The sequence below is a fragment of the Lepisma saccharinum genome, chromosome 22 (genome assembly GCF_977018435.1).
Source record: "Lepisma saccharinum chromosome 22, izLepSacc3.1, whole genome shotgun sequence".
NCBI classification, from domain to species: Eukaryota; Metazoa; Arthropoda; class Insecta; order Zygentoma; family Lepismatidae; genus Lepisma; species Lepisma saccharinum.
This window is the reverse complement of record NC_139250.1, coordinates 6,262,431-6,287,544: the sequence shown is the minus strand read 5'-3', so window position 1 is coordinate 6,287,544 and position 25,114 is coordinate 6,262,431. Positions and strand designations below refer to the sequence as shown.

At 34.8% G+C, this 25,114-nt stretch overlaps 1 protein-coding gene across 26 annotated transcripts in view; it reads left to right on the top strand.

The window, feature by feature from the left end:
* Positions 1 to 25,114, top strand: part of LOC146004770 (uncharacterized) — a 239,756-nt gene that overhangs the window by 73,786 nt on the left and 140,856 nt on the right. Inside the window, exons 5-6 of one of the 26 annotated variants that reach the window (XM_083143780.1) lie at positions 15,094 to 15,410; positions 17,274 to 17,379. The exons of 19 other annotated variants lie outside the window; for them this stretch is intronic. In XM_083143780.1, coding sequence (XP_082999906.1) covers positions 15,094 to 15,410 — 317 coding nt within the window. In that variant the 3' untranslated portion in view covers positions 17,274 to 17,379. Of the gene's footprint in view, positions 1 to 998; positions 2,201 to 13,342; positions 13,831 to 15,093; positions 15,411 to 17,273; positions 18,096 to 20,118; positions 21,677 to 24,303; positions 24,625 to 25,114 lie in introns of those variants that run through there. 6 more of the 26 variants (XM_083143784.1, XM_083143782.1, XM_083143779.1 and 3 more) reach the window with 6 other exon arrangements.

Here is a 25,114-nt window from a genome sequence, read left to right as displayed (position 1 = left end):
AGATAAAAATATCAGACGTTTGTTGTTATCGATGTGTTCAGTGATATTCTAATGCTACTTGGCATGAGAAACAAGATATTGTGATCTTGTAATCTGCTGTACATACATCATTGGTGTAACCCTATGATAGAAATCTAGGTAATTCAACAGAAGTTTTTTTTTTTTCCCCCCCGCTTAGAACACAAGTAACAGTGATATTAACTTACGAACTTACGTGTGTGGTGACAATGGTCAGCAAAGTCAGATGTTCTATGTTGAAACCCTGGTCAAGCATGGATGTATCATTGTTTTTGTCCATGATGTATTTCATCTTGACCATGCAAAATAACCAAAATAGAAAAGAAAATGGATTAACATATGCAGTCAGATTTTAAATGGAATGATCCTCCTGGTATAATTGGTCAGAGAACAGGATTTATTTTACAATAAAAACATTATCTTTAAGTCATAAAAATAGGAAGAAAATTTGTGAGTTTCCATGTTATTTGTACAAGAAAAATTGGATTTCTACAACCAGTTTTACAGTTTTCTTGGAGATACATTAATGATGCATACATTTTCCCCCACTGACACTAATTGTTGCATCATTTACTGTGGTGAGGTTTTGCAGGTCTGATATGAGGATTATGTTAAGGAAGAATAAAGTTTCCATGTATCAAAAGTATCATTTTTAAAATATTTTTTGTTTTCCCTTTCACTTTGCATACTCAGCTCACAACTATACATTCATCATTGAAGGAGGAAATAGGTGGCTAGTTAGTTTCCCTTTTGATTTTTCATTATTGTAATATGAATTTCTAATTTATTAGCCATTATTAAAATTTATGAAGTTGTATAATGCTCATTTCAAGATGATTAATATATGCATATTTACTTTATTACTTTATTGAACAAATATTTAGTTTTGTGGCTTTTTTTTTGTAAATTTGTTTTGATCACTACTATGAAAAGAAAAGCAAGAAACAGATAAACACACGCCTATTCTTGCCTCTTTGCAGGCGAAGTGACGATGGGCGTTGAGTACCTGGAGTGGGCCGGCACCCTACCACATTCACAAACAACCCTCAGAGTTGCTGTGGGCAGCCCAGTCCACACGTGCCCAAATTGTGGCCGCTGTTACAAGTTCCGCTCCACGCTGAAGCGTCACCTGACATACGAGTGCGGAAGGGCTAGAAAGAGCTTTCAGTGCTCGCACTGCGACAAGCGAGTCTCTCGGTTGGACAATCTTCGAACGCACGAACTCACTCACAGACCCGTAGTAACAACTAGTGTCGAACATATCGGAGGTATTCCCACCGTAAACCTGGAGGCTCAACCTTATCAAATTCTTCCATTGGTTTCAAGTGATGGTGGCAATGAGGAAAGGCAAGACAATAGTCCTACCATGCCTTCTATAGTGATAGAGAAAGTAGAATCGGTTGTTGAAAATAACTCCCAGCCTGCATTCATTTTAACCAGTTTGCTAAATCAAGATCCATTGAACAGCAGCTTACAAGATTCACAATCTTTTCCCCCATAGTACTAATTATAGTGAAACTTTGTTTAAAATATTGATACCGTAAAAGAAATCTTACATATATAATTACAATATTTATTTTTGGTTGGTCCATCGTGAAAAATGTATTTCATTCTATCTAGTGTGATAATTTTGGTTTAATGCTACACAAATATAGATAATATTGTATGAGTGGGCAGTACTTTCTATATAAGTTTGATGCTGTTAAAATCGTGGTTGGCACTTTGTATTGTTTAATTAGATTTTGTGGATAAATTATTTATTAAAATTTGAACATTAAACCATAGATATAAAATTGCACACCAAGAAATATAGAACCACATTCTTATGCAATACTTTTTCTGGTTTGACTTTATGGGACTTATGTAAGATAATGCTTTATGTAATTAGTAGTTTTGTAAATGATTGTAGTGCCTGTTGAAACAAATTATGACCTTCCTTCACATGCAAACTGTATGATTTTGAAACTTTTATTCATAGGAGCAACAAAAATATTCTCCAAATTTAAGTATACAGTTTACCTTAGTAAAAATCATTGTTTTATTTTAACAATGAATGACTTGAAATTGCACATTTATCAGGAAACAATATTGAATGAAAAATCCAAATACATTGAATTTTTTAATTTGATAATTCATCACTAGATAGATCCAATTACAAAATGTTGCCTAAACTGTTCAATCACTTTTTTTTTTTTTTTTTTTTTTTAGTTACGTTTTTGTATTTTAATGTGTTAATTCAGATTTGCTCCATGCATTGAAATAAACAGTAGATTGAGATAAAATATGTAGTAGTCCAAGTATATGTTTCATTGTAATACTTCATATGTGATTTGAATATTTTTATGCATAAATTAAGTGGGTAATTCTCCGAGGACCAACATCATGTGGAAATGTGATTGTAAGTTTTATTAAGATGAGGCACTGCTTTCAGTGCTTATAGTTTGTTATTTGCCCAGAAGAAACAATGGTGATTCCCTGCTTTTCACATCTTAGTTGAAATATTTGTAAATATCAAGTTACACAAGAATGTGCTTTTAGAATATCCATAATCGTGGTTTGTCTCATGTATAAGCATTTCAATAATATACATAGTGATGCATTGTAAACAGGAAACAATATTTTAACTTTATGAACATTACAATTCAAAATATCTGGTGTGACTATATCTTATGAATTTGTTACTAATAATCAAATTTGCACATGAATCACTCTCATCTATTAGCAGGTGGATACATATGTAGGTGTTGAGTAAATGTGATATATGCATTTGAATATGGAAGGAAATAAACAGTATATTCCAATACCTACTAAATTTTAAGTACCCACCAGCTGTCCCATCTAAGATAATTAGTGGGGGACAAACTAATTATGAATCTTCAATTCCTTATGACTGGAATCTACAATGAATTCCTCTTTTGGTGTGCAGAATGAAATCCTGTCTGGAAATTTGATACAGTTCAGTTCTGGTTATATCGTAACTAGTTTCGTCGTAATTCCGTTGTAGTTGATGCATAGCTTTAATTGTTTTGTTTTTTTAGTTTGTATTAATTTTAAGGAATCTCAAGTACGTATAAAGAAGATTATTTCAAAATCACTTGTCAATTATATTTCAGAATGTTTATTCACATTAGTATATTATGTTACATTGCAATTTTACACATTGTATGATGGCTTTATTTACAGTTGTTACAAAAAGTATATGCTTTTGAAATATATATGGATCAAATAAATTACTGCAAATAATATGTGTGTACAGTCTAGTAATTTATTTTATAAATCTACAGCCTTTCATATAAACAGATTCTGTTGTGTCAACACATTTGTATTAAACCTCTTTATTTTTATATCAGGGTTCCACTATGGTGCAAAAAAAATTTAGACAGTAAGGTTATATTGGAATATTTATGTATATTCAGAGAATATTAAATATTGCTTTATTGCCATGTGTTTGTTAAATCAGACACACTTGGAGATTTGTTATGATTTAATTACTGCAACCCTTTTTAGTTGATGAATCTCGCAAGGTACTAAAACCTGCATGAGAATACACTACATGTAAGAGGCATAATATTTCCCGCATTATGTAGCTGTTACACACCAATATAAGCTGGTTAAGGTCACGAGAAACAGTTTCAGTGTGCAGCTAGACACGAGGTTACGCCTCTCCGATGGTGCAGTGGTAGCATCGTCGCCTTGTAATCAAGGGTTCCTGGGTACAATACCCGGTGGAGGCACATTGTGGTTCGGATCCCACTTTAAACTGTAACTCCAGTCCCAATTAGGCTTTCTGTGCATAAAGTGGACTTAAAACACCAACTCTCAGACACAAGGTTCTGGGAAGATCCTAAAGCGTCCCTCCACCACATACCTATCTTTCTCCTTATCAAGCTGAAGAGAATGTCTGTGCGCTGGTTTGTAAGAGGGGGAGAAAGTTTACATTACACGTATGGGAGTATTATTTTAATTGTTTCCTTTGATATCAAACTTTTGATGGCATAGGAAAACACTTGAATGTAAAGAGGAAAGGTGGAAGATTTTATTTGTAATGGGAAAAATCAGAACTTCCATTTGAATAGCTGTAACTTGAAGTTGAAGTTGCTTCTCCATAAGAAAAATATTGGATTCTGTAAATACTTGTCATATTTTTTACAGATTGTATCCAGCTTAATAAACAACTTAAAAATAGCTTCCACTTACAACCTGGGAAGAAATTCATATGCTCTTGTACTTTTTTTTTATTTCTATTCAGTAGCAGTACCCATTCCGACGACATTGAAAGAAGGCACACCTGTTGCATAACTATCACTTTTCACCTTAGAAGGCAAAATAAAAAGTTCTGAGATAAACTAGTGTGAAACAGTGATTAAAAAAAATCAACATGTATGATGAAGCATCACCTATGATAGACGATCTCAAGTTGAGACTTCAGTAAGGAGCCTTATTGTTTTTCACTTTTTAGATCATAACCCCTAAGTAAGAGTTTCTTTTTGTCAGAGTCTCAACATTTGAAGACAAAAAATGAGTATGCAGAAAGCATGGGGAATCTAATGTTATTTTCTACTCTTTTTTCTTACACTCCAGGTCATGTTACGAGGATACATTCATTCCCTTTGTTTCCCATGATTAATGGGGCTGAATATAACAACAGCAGGCTTTTGCCACCTGTTACAAACATGTAATGGGAAGAGGGATGTGTGCAGGCCTAAGTTCGTCAGTAGGCTTCCGTGCATGTCAAGTAGTTTACTGTGCGTGTGAAAGTACGTAAATCTTTACGTTTATATTACCATAACCCCTTATTTTCTTTTAAATTAGGGTTTCTTAGTGCCAATTGATTTGCCATATAATTTTTTCTTCCGCATTAAACATTAACGGTGTCTTGCTAACTTTTTCTTCAGTGTGTACTACAGCAGATGTTCAATGTGCAGTGGAACCTTCTGCTGCGCATCAAGTGGCTGCACTGTTGCTGTAGATCTATTCATGATTAGCCTATCTGAGCATACAGTGAACTTGAAACAAACTTTGTTGTGATGTTTTTCATTGCATTTCCATATTTGTAATAAAAAAGTGGACGTTAAACATGAATGACTTTTCCTACACTTTTTGAGGTAACTATGCCAACAGTTACTGATAGGTTAATGCTGAATTAGACAGTAACATTGTATGTAGCGTGACAACCCGGTGTTTCGTGTAGAGTGTAATTTAAGGGGGGAAGAAAGTGTCAGTTTTACTGTAACTTCTTTAGGTTATTGGTAACAGTTGAGATTGTTCAGTCTTAGTGGCAGTAGCAACAATTTTTAACTTTGTTCGATGCAAGTAATTGAACTTATCATTTTGATGAAAGTGTGGGTTTATCAGGCCCTAATATGGCTTGGTTAGGTGGTGGTCAACTTTCAATCTTGCCACACAAGTCCATGGGTTAAAGTTCTGGCCTTGGTGTGGGAGTTATCAATTTTGTCCAATCACCACAGATTCATATCATTGCAATATCCAAAGGTGGTGGAAAAGCAACCTAAAATAACAAAAGTATGCAAGAAAATGCAAATCATCTAGTTCTAGAAACAATCATTTCTCTTTGAAATTTAATCCATAAATATTGTAACACTATTAAACATTATTTCCATGCTAGAGAAACACTTAAGGTGCTGGCCAAGCCAGCATTTATTATACACTAAAATAGTTTGCAAGTTTATACTTTGTGAAGTGTTTTAGTGTATAATAAGTAGTGTGCATAGTATTGTTTACATAGAGTTTTCAAAGAAAGTCATGCTATCCAAAGTCATTCATTTCTTTCTATATTAAGTGATGAAAATAAACACCGTATTGTTCTTCACACAACCAAATACATCTGATCGTATTACAGGAAACTTTTTGCAAGGTCTGTGGATACTTCTTTCACAGTGATCTATATGTTAGTCTCAAGTTTCATGATTTGTTGGTGAACAGTAAAAGTGTAAAAATAAGAAATGAGCATTCATAAGTGATCTGTTTTCACATGGGTTGTATGACTTTTTGAATACCCTGTTCCTTAATATATCATAGCATTGCTGTGTTGAACAATTGCAATTCTTGGGGGTGGGATGATAATACAAATTTCACTAAATAGTGACAATGAGCCAAAAAGAAGTGATCTGGCCTGATGTTGATTTACAATTGTCTTTTTCTTTCTCCATTTTTTTTGTGTGAAATTTACCTCCCCTTGCCTTAAGAGTAACAAAACCACTGGATGACTGGTAATTTGAAGTGTGTAAGATCAGTTTACAAGGAGGCAGCAGCTGACACATTTCTTGCCTCTTTGCAGACGAAGTGATCATAGGGGCTGAATTCCAGGAGTGGGGTGATGTCACCACACCTTCACTGCAATGCTCCTCATTCTGTCCCCCAGATCAGTCGAGAGGGGTGAGAAGTGGCAAGCACGGATGCCCTAAATGTGGTCGTATGTACTCAACTACTTCAAGTAGGAATCGGCACATGAGGTACGAATGTGGTACTCCGAAGAAATTTCAGTGTCAGTTCTGCAAACTAGAAGTTTCGCGCTTGTATACCTTAAGGAAACATGAAATGACACACCTGAAACCTTAGTTTTTATTAAATTGACATAGATTCCCTCTACCTGAAGTCTGCAAAAAGAACTATCGGACCCAAAGTGCTTACTAGGTGCCAGAAGATGGAATTTAGTGCTAGTGCATATGAAGTGACCATGGGAAGTGAATTAAGTTGACGCTCGTATGCAAATTGTAATAAAGCATTCATACGTTCAACATTTTGACAATAATGTTGAATACTTTTTTGAACGTATAATAGTGATTAACAGTGAATCGTGTTAGAAATACCCAGTGAAATTTACTTTTGTTTTCATGATTTTGAGTAAGATATCTACATGAACAAGTAACAAGTCTTTATATTCAATCACTGCTGCTGGTTGTAAATAAAAAAATAATGGGTTTGATTTTCGAACATGAAGAACTTATACCCTTTGAAAGTTTAGTGCAATAGCTGAAACGTTATAGTTCTTTGATTACTTTAAAATAGTTGTTTTGTGTACAGTTCGACATAAGATATTCATTCACTAAATATTAGAGAACCTGAATTTTCACCGCTGCTAAACATAAATTGCATTGACCAAAACTAGTTAAATTATGTGTAGTTTGTTTAATTTGTCCTCTCATTTAAAATTTTCATGGGAAATTTGTTACTCCTGATCCATGAACAAAATCTGTACAAGCAATATTTACAGTCCATTGTGATTTCATTTAAATGTAATCTAGTAATTCTTAGTAAATAATGAACTTGCAACCCTGCTCTTTGTTATTAAACACATTTTTTATTCATAAATTATAAATGTGGAATAAGAAAAGCTCTCTCTTAGTCCCTTTTCCATTCATCTTGTGAATGATTTTCGGTTTAATAAAAAGTAGGGATGTGACGAAGCTGAAAATTTACCGATGCCGATGTACTCACCGATAATTTTTGGAACCGATACTGATGCAGATATTTAACCGATTCCGATACATAAGATTATTAAACAGAAATGGGATGTTATTTTCTGCATGACAAGAATAAATTTGGTATGTACATTTCTATTGCATATTATATGTATATACATATATATTCTCAAGAGATGTGAATGTACATTTGCATCTACAAAAGGTTATGTGAATCTAGAGATTTAACATTAGTGCACAAACAGTTCTTTGACATGCAAAATGAATTCCTGTTCTGCCAGATTCAACTTCAGAAATATGAGATTTGGAAGTAGTTCAGGAAGTAACCTACTTCTTCTCTTATCGCAAATCTGTTCACCAACTCAATCACTGAATACTGATGCAGCAGGTATGCCCAAGTATTTTCTCAGCACTTGCTTCAGGTTTGAATACTCATTTTTGAATTTCCAATAGAACAGCAGATCCTGGTTCAGCAATGTACTGTTTTATTTCCGATTTTGAGTTAGGTTGATCCTCTGAATGAGAGTTGCAATAATTTTATTACAAAAACTGTACAATAATGACGAATCATAACCAAATTTTCAATAAATCTTACAAAACTAGAATATAAAACTTATTAGAAGGTAAAACCCTAGTATAATCTGTACCGGTTTAAATATCGGATTTTTGCCGATTCCGATACCGATGCCGATATGTCAATTTCGGCCGATTTTCATACATCTGTAATCGGCTTCGGCACATCCCTAATAAAAAGATAATTTAAGTATGTCAACATTAATTTTTCTAACGCAGTAGAACATAAGTAATCTGTTAATAAAATAAAATATAGAGCACAGTATAATAGATCTGGATAATTTGTTCAGGGAAGTATTTTGTTATTTTGTATTACCAAAAGTAAGAATCATACACACAATTTTTTATATACAGTACTGTGCAAATTAATGCGGACAAAGAGAAAAAATATATATTTTTTCCATTTTTTACTCTTTCTTGGAGATGTACATAACGTACACTTACACTAATATGAAATATGTCCTCCTTTGGCTGCTATTAGCTGCTTGATGCGGTTTGGCATTGATTGAACCAAATTTGAACACATAACTTTGATATCACTGTCATGAAACCACACATGAATCACATTGGTAATGACCTTTTGCTTCGTTGAACAGTCCATTTTTGCAACACGTTTCTTCAAAATACCCCGTAAGTTTTCTATCGGGTTCATATCCGGTGAATTCCCTGGCCAATCTAGAATCGTTAAATTGTTGTCAGAAGCAAATTTACGTACAGACTTTGATGTGTGACAAGGAGCAAGGTCATGCTGAAAAATTTCTTGTCCGTCGTTAGTGGGATTTTGAATGTGTGGGACAATTCTGCGCCTCAATATGTCAATGTATTTTGCGGAATTCATCATTCCATCCACTGGTACGAGCCCTCCAGGTCCACTGCAAGTAAAGAATCCCCAAAACATTTGCTTGGGTGGGTGTTTGACTGTCTGAATGCAATGTTCAGGTCGTAAAGGTTCACCTGGACTTCGTCGCACAACAGATGCTTTGTAGCCATGCACTTCAAAGTGAGACTCATCTGAGAATATTACCTTCCTCCAATCAGCGACTGTCCATTTCTGGTATTTCTTAGCCCATTTTAGGCATTTTGTCTTCATTTTAGCTGTCAACAATTGCTTTTTAACCGGTTTCCTGGATTTTCTTCCAACTTCAAGTAAGCGACGTTGAACAGTTGATGCGTCAATACTGATCCCAGCAGAAAGCAAATCACGTTGCAGGTCCACACTTGTTTTGTATGGGTGTATTTTACTGTTTCTTAGCAGTAACATGTCACTTCTAGGTGTTGTTTTGCGTTTTCTACCACACTTTCCTTTTTGCTTTGGAGAAAAACTACCAGTTGCCCTGTAATTTCTGATAATTTTTGACACCGCTGATTTCCCAACACCAGCCTCTTCAGCGATTTGCCGCACAGTCATGGATGTGTTCTCAATCAGTGTAATAATTCTAGAACGTTTTCTGGGTGTTATATCCATAATGAAAACTCGTAGGAACACGGAGCCCAACAAAAGCATGTTTACTACAGCCAAACTCTCACAGAAGTATGTTGGTTAATAATATTGGCAATGCACAACGACAACAATGAAACACCAACAACAATGCTTCAAACCTTGCAATTGTTGTAAACATTCTCAAGTTCGCATCAAAAAGTTAGCTGATACTACTAGTATAAATCTGTTACTTATTTATTCGATTATCTCACATAAAACTAAAAAAAATGTATATTTTTCTCTTTGTCCGCATTAATTTGCACAGTACTGTACTTTTACAATAAATTTGATATTTATTAACATGAAATATGGTATCTTCTAAAATTGAATTGTTTCAAATTCAAATTTCAATTTTGCTTTGTTAGTGTATTTCCAAAGAATCTTGTTATTGAGCCACAGGGGAAGTGTGGCAGTAACTGTTTTTCATGTTTTGGATCATCTGACTATGATTTGAAATTAATTGTATGATTGATGGTAAATAAAGCATGATGTAAAAATAATATTCCACTGGAGAGTTTTACTTTCCATCTGACCTTTAGTTTCCCAGAATATCTAGAAGGATTGGAATTTACATAGCATTGTCATTAAACATATTGCATTCCATATGTACGTATATTCTAAGAATATTTGGAATTATCCAGGGATATTGACACCACTATGAAATCTGAGCGCAATTTAAATTTGGAACCATAACTCTATTGTATTCCTTTGACATTAAGTTCTACAAATAAGAACAAAACTATAGGGAAAATTTTTCTTGTCCTCTTAGCAAGAAAGGACAAGATTATGTTGTATGCATTTGCTAATTGATATAAAATTCCTGACTATTTTCATCATCTGTTGTATACTTATTTCAATGCTTGGATTGAAACATAGAACAAATGACAAGTTTACAACATTGAAAATATTGTCTTTAATGTTATTCTTTAGATACACCTGTTATAGTAACATGGACAATTCCAAGTAATTGAAAAAAGAAGATAAATTCCTCTTCCGTCCCACCATATTAGTGTGCAATCTAACGAGTCTGGTTACAGTTTCATCAGGAAAGAAATTTTAAATTCTTCAGCAGCTTCTAAAGCACACTAGACGCTTCTTATGAATAGAACTTGTTTCACAAGCTTTTTGAGGATGTACTTTTCTGCATATGAATCTCATGTTTGGCCACCCCTGAATGCCTACTCTGGTATATATAACACATACAACAAAATGGTGCATATCAGTACATAAAGAATCTCTCCAAGTTGATACGTACCTTCCAGGTGCTAGATATGTGCATCCCTGGTGATGTTACTTGCACAAGGTTTACGATCTGAGCCCATGACCCCACCTGACCTGTTCGTTCTGCATCGCACAGGCAACCAGTCTCCTCAAACTTGTTGTACCATGCACGAATTGTGTTGTCTGTAGGTCAGGGGTCTTCAACTCGTCAGACAGTGGGGACCACATTAATAGTTTCAATGACGCTTGCAGGCCATGAAGCTATACTGCGGTATTAAGAACTGTAAGATGCTGCCATCTACCAGCCTCAAGCGGTAGCCTACTTTATGTTAAGTACTTAATTTTTCAAACGAGCATGGGCCATGGCAAATGACTCTGCGAGCCACCTCTGGCCCGCGGGCCATGAGTCGAAGACCTCTGCTGTAGGTGCTTCTCTTTGATATTTCGTACGATCTCAGTTGTACCATCACAACCGACTCACATTTAGCAAATTCTAAGATGCAGAATGCTTTGTGTTCACCATGTTTGCGTTATACTGCTACAATTACATGATGGGGCCTATTATGAGTGCAAACTTGGAGAGATTCTTTACATACTGATATGCATTTTTTTTGCTGTATGTGTTACAATTCTTGCAAAAACGTTCGAAACCCTGCAGGGAATTATGAGTAACCCTGTATATTTGTACAAATTGGAATGATTAAAGAAGTTAATAAAGGAAAAATTAAGGTTTTTAAGGAAAGAAATAGGGAAGGAGAATTAACAGAGACTTCTGTGTCATTCCAGACAGTCTCTTCCCGAAAAGCGTTTCGTCCTGGAGGTGCGATTCTTCAGCCTTACCAGCCACGGTACTGGAAGCTCTAAGTGTTGATCCCGATCTCGTTAAATCTTTTAAGTGCGGTAGGTGTGGAAAAGAATACAGATGGAAGGACTCCTTGAGAAGACATGAGCGTTACGAGTGTGGGCAGGAGGGTCGATTCCAGTGTCCCTTTTGTTCTTTGAAATCTAAACAGAAGTACAATTTGAGTCTACACATAGCGAGGGCCCATAAATCGAATTTGTAAAGGACTTTTGCGGGAATTGGGAAAGCCCTGCCAGTTCATAAGTTGGCACATCAGTTGTTCCTTCCTTATGATAAAAAAGGAAAAAGTGTTTGTGTATTGAAAGACTTTGATGATTGAAAATTTTTATTGTTGGCTACTAAATAGAAGATGGACTTTAAAGAAGAGTTTGTGACTGAGAATTGAGAACTGGTTAAATTACCTTTGCTTTGTACATTGTGATTGCATTTTTTGTCTCGCATAGCAAAAGTGTTTGCTGATGACTTTGTCTCCATTGTAAAGCCCAAAGTGGCTTTATGAAATAAGATATTGTTATTATCTAAATTAACATTTTCCCTAGCTGAACACACTACAGCTTCAAATGTGTGTTACCTGTCAATACAAATTATGCAATTTTAAAAATTCCTTTTTCCATTCCCACTGATCCTAACAATAGAGATACAATATCCAAAATGTTGACAAATTATTCTTTTTCCGAAAATATTTTAGTTTATTTTTCCTCGTCCATGCAATTCAGTTTACCTGTGGAAATGTATTGTTAAATCTCAATCTGGTATTCAGTGGAATAAATGGATATGTATAATTATGTGTGAATGACCTATTGAGCTTGAGTCATTTCCTGGACTTGTACAAATTTATGAATAAAATTACCTAAGTTTTAGCCCACTTTATTCATTTTGTAGGACACAACAAGCATTTAGGCTAATTTGTTAATCTGTGGTGTTGTCAGTTTTCTTAATACATCTCACTCCAATGTATTAGTACCACCAACATTTTGAAATTGACTTTGAAAGTATTGAGAACATTTCAGAAATAAGACATTATCAATTCTGTTCATGGTTAGTGGGAGAGAAATGAAATGCATTCATTTTAAAATTTCAAGTATATATAATCCTTAAAATGTTTGAAAGGTGGTTCAAAAATTACAAAGGGAAGGAAATGAACTAAATCATATGTACAGTGGGATCCATGAGTATTATTGTGCAAAGTGTCCATCACCATGTTCGTGCACTTTATTTGACCCAATTAGAGCTTCAAGAATTAAAATAAAACTCAAAACAAGCTGTCGACAACTTCTGCACCAACATACATAAAAATCCATTGCTTAAAAACACACAGGATGCAAGAGAAATATTAATGAAAATAGTCATGGACAATTTGCACGGTAATACTCATGGATTCCACTGTACTATCAGGGACTACTTTGTATTACTCCTTTAGATATAAATACAATGAGAAAGTTGTGTGTATATGCTTAAGCGAAATGTTCTTCTTGTGTAATTTCTGTAAACTTTCTGACCAAGTAAAAATAATACATGTCTATCTCTTTACAAGTGTATGAAGATGTAGGAAAAGTTGTTGATATTCTTTATGTACTATTATTTCTTACATTCCCAAACAATGATGCAGAGAGAACCCCCACTATATTCAGAATTTCCTGTTACATTCACAAATTGAATCCAAAATGAAATTTTTATCTAATAAATGAGAAATAGATGGACAACTTTTATGTGAAGTAACAGAACTGTCTCTCTCTATTATTACAGAGCCTGTGCTCTACTCTGAAGCAAGATCGTGGAGTGATTGCTCATTCGGTGATATCTCTGGAACCCAGTCCCAGAATACATGGGCTGAGTTGAGAGACGTATTTGACCCTCAAGTCCTTGGTGGCTCTTCCTCACAACAGAACAAATTCGGTGTTCAGGGAGGGAAGAATTTCTCTTGCCCAAACTGCGGGAAAGCTTACACTTGGAAGGACTCGCTCAGGAGACACATGCGGGTTGAGTGTGGGAAGGAGGCGAAATTCCAGTGTCCGTTTTGTCCGCATAAAGCCAAGCACAAGTTTCATCTCATCAATCATATCCACCGTGTTCATGAAGTCACCACTCTTTAATCTTCCGACAGATTTTTTGAGCAAGTTACATTACTTAAACATACATACACAGCATACTTGCTGTTTCTCCGTTATTTACACCCACCACATTTTGAAATTCAGTGTACCTATTTGAAGTTTCATATAAAGTTCTTGTCCAGGTGTATTTTTGCAACACATCAGTTGTATCTGATTGTTGAAAATTAATTTTGTTTTATCAAGAAATGTATGTATTGATTAAACAATTTGTTGAAAATTAAAACTGCAATAAACACTTTGAAATGTTAAGGTTCCCAGTATAAAATGATTCATATGCACCTCAAATATAGTGTTTTAATTAATGAAACATTTTTGTCTATTTGATTTTTAGCAAATGGAATTCTGAGTTCTTATGTTGATTTGGTTCTCTATGCAGTGTACAATATTTTTTGATAAGACACTTAAATTTAGTGTTTAGAATGAAAAATGTGTATATCAGTGAGCATTTAATTATGCTGTTAAATGAAAAGCATATGCCATATGTCGTCCGATAGCTACTGTATTTTAGAATTGCCTCAAATGCCAGGGTCTTATTTGTACTAAAATACGAATAACAGCTTGACATACCACAAAGGATAATGAAAGAGACAAGGGATAAAGATGGATTGGAGAGGAGGTAAAAACTAGTGCACAAGTTTTTAATTCTTTTCCCTTCCTTTCACTTATCCAGATGATCAGGATGTGATATTCTAAAAACATAGATAGACCCTTGTTGTCCCCATCCCCCCTCTCCCCCATGCATTGTGGTCATGGTGGATGAATTTAAATCTTAAATCAGGCGATTTTTTTTTTAAAAAAATGTGTTTCAAATCACTTTAAGTAAACAATTTATAGAATAATGTACATAAGAATTTTGTAGATATCAGAATCATTAATCTTGTAACCATTTAATAGTGTTTATTAGACTCTAAGAGAGGAAAAGAAAGGAAACAAAATATATGTACTGATGGGGTGAAGCTTATATGAAAGGAAATATAGTATGTAAACGCTTCATTTAAAATTCAATAATATTCATTGGCAAAAATGGCAAAGATTTTATGTAGGAAAATGTAGAAAATACTAATCATGTTGAACCGTAAATATGCATGTCAGCTGATATTTTAATTTACAATTATAGAGTACATCCAGAATGTTTTATTTTCACTTGAAGAAAAGTTTACTAGAAAAAGTTTTTTTTAAAAAAAAAAATCATGGTTTTTATCCACCCTGATTGTGGTATGTTTTGTTATCCTGGTTTTAACGCAGTCAATGGTTCATAACGTAGAAGTTGATCTCAGAATTTGCAGTACATTTTAAGGAGTACAGTACATGCAATAAAATAGATAGATAAGCCAAGGAAAATTGCAGTGATAAGTAACAGAGGGTTCTTTCTCTCTGTTATTACAGAATACAAAATGTTCGCAGAGCTAAACTCAAGTTACGTAGAAGCCACCTACGAGAATTGGTCACCACACAAAAGTCTCGTTGACGTGAATGAACATCCGGAAGAGGAGCATAGTCAGATATCAGGAGGGTGCACATTTGCGTGTGTAAACTGTAGTAAAACATACAAATGGAAGATGTCCTTGCGAAGACACATGCGTTACGAGTGTGGAATAGAGAAACAGTTCTGTTGCCCGTTCTGTACCTACAGAGCCAAACATAATTTTCACATGCTTCGACATATTCACAGTTATCATAATGTTGATTCCTCCAAGAAATAGGTAATGCATCAAGATTTACTAACGCCTTTAACCCTCCGTTGGGTGCATTTTATTCTATAATACATTGGAGCATGGTGTACACTTGTCCTCCAACCCTTTAACTGTCTTTAAGACACACATTGAATTATATTGATCATGCATGCAAAATGTTCATTCTTTGTCTTTTAAGACCAGCTGCAATTTTCTGCTGCTCTTTCAAAATAATGTAATATTATAAAGTTAACGCCAATTGCATGACGTGTCTAAATACGTAAGAGCTGCAGTAGTGCCATGTTCACTTTCTGGCACTAATACATAGTTACGTGTTCTCCCCTTGCTCACTAACCCACTTCCGTATATCATCTCTGCAGTGTGCTTTATCTTTTGACACATTGATATTTTTCTTGTTACGTATTTAGACACGTGAGTGACAACTGTACACCAGGCACGCGACTGACGTTAGAATTGTAATATTACGTGCTTTAGAAGTGCAGCAGAACTGCACAATTCTGCTTAGAACAAAGAAATAGAAAGAACGTTCAGCTACACAAAAGCAGTCATGTACAGTATAGTTCACAGTGTTGCAATCTCGCAATTAATATCGATGGAGGACACCTGTACCCCACGTACCGAACGGATGGTTAATATGTGTAGATAATTTAAATGAATAAATTAAGTTACTTTGTCCCTTTTCTGCCACTTTTGGCTAATTTGAATGATGAGGATAAGTGATATGAAATGATGAAGGGACACACAACTCCCATGCCCAAGCCAGGATTCAAACCCAGGATTACTGATGTAGCATGCCATGCTAACAACAGAGGTTGGGTAAGAAAGATACTTTATGCTCATAAAAATTGTACTGTGTTCTGCCACATTAAAAAAAAAGAAAAAAGAAAATTGAGTTCACGTTTCAAGCCCACTTTGCACAGATAGGCTAATTGGGACTGAACCTACACTTTGAAGTGGAATCTGAACCACTATGTGCCTCCACAGTGTATCAACCCACCCAATACCTCTTAATTACACTATGCCATTGTGAAACCCATGAGATTGATTATTTAATACATGAATGTAAAATTGGTGATAATTTTTTTTATATATATATTGATGGAAATTGTTACGTGCTATTGTATTTTACTGCTCAGCCTGTCCAGTGCACTGTGTAGTTAAATGGGAAAGTTCCCTGTGCATATCGCACTGTGCCATGAAGGCACATGTAGGGGATATGGGGGTAGCGCCACACATTCTCGATCTCCATCATTTTGGAGGTGATATGTTCAGCAACATGCTCCAGCCACCTTTACCTCCCAGGTACCCCCCCCCCCCCGCACAGGTGATTTGAGGCTGGGTGAGCTCCAGAGCTGCTTTATGTGGGGACAAAGCCGGAAAAAATCCTACCTTAGATCACCCATCTCGGGAATCGAATCCAGGTCTCCCACATGACAGTCAGATGCCCTACCAACTTAACCACCACAGTGCACTGTGTAAAAACAAATATGTGGATAAAATAGGCAATTTTAGACCTTTTTAACCTTTTTATTATATGTTTTCTTCCATTTTTACCAATGCCCAATCATATTAAAGTGCTTCTTGTTCTTTGCAATGATTGCCGAAGAGGTAGTGTGAGATATTGAGCAGATGAGTTTGGAGAAGTTTCTGAAGTTTGAGCGATAATGCTACTTCACCAAGGGCTCAGAATTTTCAGAAGTCAGTCACACAGTCAATAACTCAAGAACCTCTTCGCCAAAATAACATAAACAATATTATCTTATAATTGTATTCATGCACCATGTGTTTGTCCAAATTATAACTGTGAATTGTGTTTAATTAGAAACTAAATAACACACTTAAATAACAGGGATGTCTGTTGTTGCGTTGCAGACCCATATCTTGATGCCGGGATCAAATATTGGAATGAAGTGTTGGAGCTGGATGACAATAGAAATACACGTGGCAATGGTACCAATTGTGTCCAAGTTGTAAACACTGGTTGTACTAATACACGTTACAAGGGCGAAGAAAGTCACACTTGTCAACGTTGCAGCAAGTCTTACAGGTGGAAGATATCGCTACAGAGACATATGAGATATGAATGTGGGAAAGAAGCTCAGTTTTCTTGTCGGTTTTGCACGTACAAAACGAAGCATCGTTACAGTCTTGCAATGCATTTGAAAACTCGCCATTTAGGAGATACTGCATAAATTTTTTCCAAGGTTTTTTGTGCCATTTTAAATTTTTTTTTTCTATGTTCATGTATAATGATTGATCCTAGTTTGACTTGTGAATAGAGGAAGGAAGCACAATGTGAATAAGCTATAAGTTAAATTTCTTGCTTCTGTTTTAATTTGAAGATTTAATTTATTCAAAAAGTGTTGAGTGACGTCACAAAGATGCCTCTTGTTCTTTTTTTTCCATGGAAGATTTAAATGAAAAAAATGGAAGATGATGGCTACAGTTAAAAGTGGAGTATTTTTTAAACATGACTTGAGATGGGTTTAATTTCTATACACTGTAGTTAAGAAACAATTAAGGGGGCTTGCAAGTAAAAGTTAGTAGACAAAAATCTAGAAATTAAATATTTTAGATTAGCTAAGTACTTTTATGTGTGTTGTTACTTTGAGTCCAACAGTATCATTATGTCATTTTAGTGTCAAATTTACACATTTTGTTTTATAATTTAAAATTTATAAAATTTTACATGTTTATCTTATATTTAGAATGGATTTCATCACATTGAACATTGTTTATTCAGATTAATTTTTCTCTGTGCCATATTTGCAAACTTGACTCTGCTAACAGTATTAGTTGTGAACAGTGTAAGAGTTCATTTTCACGAGATTTTGAGGATGTACTTAACGATTTATTCCATTAGTTACATAATTAATCATAAGGATGCTTACATTATACTCAAAGATTGAGAAATTGCTTCACAGGCAGTGATAGAAGTTGTTTGAATTGATCAAAGATTAGAAGAAAAAAATGTGACACGATCACAAGAAATCGTTACCATTTAGTTGTGTGAATACATGTTTATTTTTCATTCAAGAATTCTAGTCATACATGTTAGGAAAAGAATAATATTCATTAGAAATTATTGTTGTAAAATTTGTGCTCATGTCAGTACATAAAGAAATATTTTGCTCTTTTTCATTATACTCATGGTTATTAGTTAATAGCATATTTTAAAAATATTTCTCAGTGCCTTTATAAATGCTAGTGCTGAGATGGAAACATTTTCAAATATTAGCTGAATACTTACAAATCTGTGATTTTTAAATATATATAAGGAATACTATAAATTGTATATGGCTTGATGTAAAAGCAGTGCAACTTTTATGAATAAAGGAGCTGCTCACTGTAATCCATATATTTCCTTTTTTATTTTTAATCAATTATTTGATAACTGTGTGAAGAACCTGATCTCCACTGTTGATATATCAATGTGATAAATTATGATGCAATTTGGTGTTTTGGAGTCATGAAAATTTTGCCATACAAGTTGTCATGACTACTGTTAATGATTCTTAGAGTATGTGCAAAATAAAATTGCATTATGTCCTACTTAATCTTGACTGAGAGGTTTCAAGAATAGTGATTTAGAGGAATGCGTACATAACATTAATGCGTAAAATATCAGATATTTCTTCACAAGAAAGCTCGCATGGTACTCTTGCAACCATCAGAATTTCAAATGTCATAAAATTTACTAGAACACTAAATTTTATATAAATAATACTGAGGTAATAAATATTTTAAAATATTTGATGATCACTGGAATGATATGGACATGCCCATCCATGTATGTTAGTCTTCTGTATTCTATTGCTGATTTCTGCATTTGGAAAATATGAAGCTTAATTATATCAATTTAATATGTATAACACAGTTTTCCTTCAAAGCAACAAAAATAAAATAGGTAACTTTTCCATGAAGTGTGTGCGGAAGATGTTGGAAAAAGTACGGACATAACACAATGCTATTTTATACCCTCATAGATGCACATAGATAGGCTTACCATATTTTTTGGGTCCAACCCAGGACATATTCGTGATCAACTCGTTACTGCTGAATTTCAGGTTTTTTTTACAAAAATAAATTGAAATTACTTAAAAGCCTTAACATTTTATTGGAACATTAAACTATAAACTGTACAAGAAAAAATATTAACATTGTTTTCTAAAATCAATCAATTAATTTTAAAATGTTTAATTGAATAATACAGTTTCTGATTAGGAAACACCTCTGTTCTAGGTAGCATTATCTGTTAGTTGACTCAGTTATACTTTTCACTAGACATGACTTTTTTCAGAAATGTCTTGTTTGTTGTAATAACATCATAAAATTCACAACATGAAAGTTCTGAATTAATTTTAACATTCAGCAGATAATCGATCGATCCTTGCTGGTCTTAAATTCTGGTCGTGAATATTTAATACCGGTAGCTATTTTCAAAACCCCGGACATTTTGCAATCCCGGACAGCACTAGCCAGGACTGTCCGGGCTAATCTCGGCCGTATGGTAAGCCTACACATAGAGAATATATTTCTTCACATGCATAAAAAATATGAGCTGCAAATAATATAAGGGAAGAATTAAGTAGGATTTTATTGAGTGTAATGCATTATTTTTCGACAAAGTATTTGAGTTAAGAATGTATTGAAAAATTACTGTGCCCTTTAAAGTCTGTAGACACAAAAGAGTAACGGAATTATTTCTGTGTTGCAGACATTGTCTTGTGTGGTGAGGGGAGGAACTCGTCGATTACTAGCATTGGTTCACTTTCAACAAGAAATCTTCGTCATGTTGGTGAAAGTTATTTCAGAAGTGAAGGTAATAATATCCAAGGAGAGCAGCATGCATGCAAAACATGTGGCAAAAGCTATAACAGAAAAGATAGTTTGCAGAGACATTGTAAATATGAATGTGGGAAGTCTGCCCAGTTTCAGTGTCCATATTGCCCTACGAAAACGAAGCAGAAGTACAATTTGATAGTTCATATGCGAAAAGTGCATAGTGATAATTTTATTGCAAATATTTAGTAAACAATGGATGGTTCATAGTAGTGTCCTAAGGAAACGTTTAATGCAATTTGCATATTATATTTGGGTGTGTGTATATGCACACATGTATTCTGTGAAGATTAAATTATTTAGTTAAATATTTAGTGAAACAGTTTTTGCATTTTCTGCATAGTGCCATTGTCAATATTAATGTAGTGAAAGATTGATCCTTCAGTACTGACATGACAAAATTGACGTAGTGCAAACAATCGTCATATTGTTTTTGTAGGTGATAAATGGATGTTGAGTTGTGTGAATGAAATTGGATTCTTACTTCTGCTACTGTTTTATTGTGCTGATCTGTTCCCATCTTAAAGGTATCGGTTATTTTGTCTATAAAGTTACCTGTACATTTATGAGTTGTGTTCTCAAGGAAATAACTTTATAGGCAAATAAATAGTTGATATTTCACCTTGTCGTCAAAATTGTAAAATTAGCTAGTGCATAGTCATAATTGTGACCATCTTAAAAATAAATTTTGGGTGAAAATGAAGCTTTAAGTAGGACTCTGGTTTGGGTCTCTGGCATAGTGTCATTACTGTACCAAGATACCAAGCCAGCCCTGTTTTTGCGTGATTTTTCACTTCTATTGTTTTACGTGTGTGGACATGTTCTTAGTCGGTTATATTCCAATGGTATCTGGTGAAACTCTGATGACATTGACAGTGTCAGGTATCTCCTAGACATTAAACATCAGAAGTGAAAAATAGGGAGAAACCGGGCTGGCTTGGTTGGTAGAGCAATGGCACTGTATGCCAGAGATCAGGGTTCAATCTCTTCAATTTCTATGTAGTGCCTGAATGTACTTCCTATTGTTATCTAAGTTTTTGGATCAACCTCAACCCTTCCTCAGTGCTGGAAAGGTTACAATCAAAAGATTATAAATGATCAGCATGACATGATAAAATTAACCAATTTATACATCTCTTAAACTTCTATCATGTCTTATAATGTTTGGAACCCCAAGGAAATGTCGAAGTCGATACAAACATTTGGATAACAAAATTAAGGCACATGTAACTATTTCTTAGTTAATCATTCCACAGAAGATGAAGGTAGATCAAGTCTCAATAACAAACTGGAGATAAAAAGGCCAATGTCATTTAGCACAAATATCGTATATTATAAAGGTAGTTCCATAATTGAAGGAACTTATTTTCTCATTTAGTTGAAATGATACGAAAGTTGTATTGCGTTCAGTTATCATCCATTGTGCAGCTAAAGTAACCTCTGTAATGTTTTTTTTTTATGCGCATGTACTTTATTGAACGTTGTATAATTACATTTCTGAAGAAAAATAATGTTTTGTATTTCTGTTTATTGTACCTTTTGTTTTGTATACATCGTCCTGAATTGCAAGTAAATATATTATTCCTATTTTGGCTTTTTTCTGTTTGTGTGTTCTTTATTTTTATTATTATTATTATTATTATTTTTAATTGCAAGGCATCATTCCTCAATTTTCTCACTTGTATAAGCAAAGCTAAATTGAGCTATGTTTATTTTTCTTAATACAAAAAAAAATATCTGTATAAGTTATATTTGAAGTTGTTTTTCTAGTTAGAAATTGTAGAATTGTGAAAGAAATGCACTTGACTTTCAAGAGAATACAAAGTTTGTTTTCAAATGCAGATTTTTGCATGTGATAATGACAAATTAGGCATGGATCTAGTGTACACGTGCTTTGTAAAGTGGTTGGAAGTAAATTGGATCATGTAGATGTAATTCTGTTGATGGTGCTGTGAGCATGAGAAAGTTTCAAATAAACAATGGAATGGACTTGTATCAGAGCACTCCTATCTGTTACAGAATCCGAAACCAGCAACGATATGAATCTTTGGAGCCATTGGTTGGCGGTAGACGATGGGCTGAATGATCGCCATCAAACAGAAGTCGATAGCGATACTGAAGCAAATCTTGGGCATCATCCTAGGCTCAATGTAGATGGCCAATCGGAGAAGAAGTTCAAATGTGTTCATTGCAGCAAAGCTTACTGTAGAAGGGATTCACTTCGAAGACATGTTCGTGTTGAATGCGGGAAGGAACCGAGATACGAATGTGTGTTTTGTGATCGGAAGTGCAGATATAAACATAATTTGGTATCACATATTCGTAGTGTGCATAGCTCCCAGAGTGCTCTACATTAAAGATGATGAAAAGTTTGGTTTGGAAGCAAGTTTTTTAAAAAGTTCTCAAGATTTTTGGGCACAAATGCTACTTAAGAGTAGAGTGAAGCTTGAAGTTGTACTTGAACTTCCACTAATGCATTCCCGAGACACTGTAACTATTAAATCACACCAATCCTAAGATGCCTCTGTATGCGCCAATCAAATCCTTCATGTTGGTTTGTAAAGTCCATCTTGAACATGATCCATGTTGATTAATTTGATACGCTAACAATAAGAACTTCATTGTTGTATACAGGTATGGCTTTGAACAATAAAGATACCATTCTGTAGAAACGAATAAAAGGTAACTGCTGGTACCCTCATAAACTCTCTGTTTTAAGTCGTGGAATTTTAACTTTTGCTTTTTCTCCCTTTTTCGAAAGCATTGTCTCGTGGAAATATATGATGGAGGAGGCGTAAATGGTTTGCACTTTCTTAATTTTTGTTCTGGAAAGAAATTGTGTAGTTGGTACCAAGTTAGGGGTTTGACCCACAACAAGCAATTATTGTCCAGTCTGCAAATTTTTTTCTTATACTCGTCCGGGCGTGGAACTTGAAATGCTTCTCTCAGAAGTCCAGTACATGTTAGTCTGACCTTTAATTAATGCTTAGAATAATATTGGTTATATGCACTATTTAGCATGCCCATGCATCATATACTTATAATACTTCTTTATGTGAAGTTCTAAATAGATTCTAAATATATTAACTGGGTTAGAAGAATTATCTGAAAGACATGGTGTTCCTTATTGTATAATCTTTTTGCTTATAGAAGGAGGTCAGTATGTTGTTTGTAGATACAATTTCAATCTCTTTTAAGGAGGTTTTAGACCAAAGTGACAAAACAACAATTGAATGGGTCACATGAACAACGAAGAGAGAGGACCAAGGCATTAAAATGGAGGAAAAACTATTTTGTCTTCTAGAATATAGTATTGACACATTTTATGAACACATGGACGAGTTTTATATAGTATGGAACTTTGTGAGGAAGTGACTGTTTTTATTCCATTTTATGCACAGTAAGGCTAATTGGGACTTGACTTACAGTTTAAACTGGAATATGAACCACTATGTGCCCCCACTGGGTATCAAACCCGGGACCCCTTAATTATAAGGTAATGACGGTAGAACTTCATGTTAGAGGGAAAACTTAAGATAGCAACATGGCTGATTTTTTCCCTCCAGCATTATCCAAGTGGCTGATACAATCGATATTCAATATGGGTGTTCACACTGAAGTAACAAACAACCGACAAGCTCTTCCAGTCTATAAAAAATAATTCACCATGCATGTGCAGCCAACAGACAACCTTGTCGAATCACTTTGATATTAAATGCTGCATTCATTTCAAAAGGTTCATTTCCAAGTAGCAAGTAGCATATGTCACTTGTTGCTTTGGTCTGAAAGCTGCCATAAAGTCTCAGCCTTCATAGGGAGAAGGATATACTGCATTCTCCTATCCCTATTATGTTTCCCCCCTCCTCCTTTCTGGGTTGCAGATAACTATCAAAGACTAAATATTAGAATGTTTGAGTATGTGTGTGATATTGTTGCTAGCTTTCTTGTGACAGATAAGAATGTTGTGTTAATGTTGTTGGAATAGTATTATAGAGCTGTTAAACTATTACGTGCCACTTAGACAGAAAAAGGAACAAAAAGCACTTCTCTGTTGTTGCAGACAATGCCCTCTTTGCCATGATCAGGTCAAGCGATGACTACACTGTGGAAGATTCCCTACTTCAGTTTGTACAAGATGGAACGCGAGACGTATCCGACATGGCACAAGGAGATTTTTATCAGGAAAAGGTATTCTGTCAGCAGTGTGGGAAAGGATACCAACACAGGAAAACTTTACTGAGACACATGAGATACGAGTGCGGAAAAGAAGCTCAATTTCAGTGTCCGGTGTGCATTTGGAAGTTCAAACACAAGGCTCATCTACTAGCCCACTTAAAGCGGAAACATGGACATAATATAAACTGACGTGGCAGATAATGAAATAACAATTAGATGTGTGTTTTGTGTATGTGTTTGTGTATTCTGTATGTAATGGAAATAAAGGAAACACATTTTTATACTGAAGTATTGATTTGCTTAAGTAAAAGAGAGTCAAGTGTGGAAAATATTTCATTGTACACTACAGGGTGGGAAATAACCTTTTGCTAGGGGTCTGCAGGAAAAAGTAACAACAATTAAGAAATTATGGTAATACAAAATGTTTACTATGACAATTGTGGTTACAAAAACAAAATTAGAAGTTAGTTCACGACAAAGCACCTTGCTTCAAGGCAAATGCTAAAACCAAGACCTTCTTCGACGAAGTGGCATTGACTTCTTCAGCAGTTCTGAATGGCCGGGTGCATCACCGGACCTGAATGCAGCGGAGCACTTTGGGGCTATTCAGAAGGACACAATTGAGTCCTTGATAATAGTGGAACGCGGACCGAACCGCTATTCCCGGCGAACACTCCTTGCACATCTGGAACAAG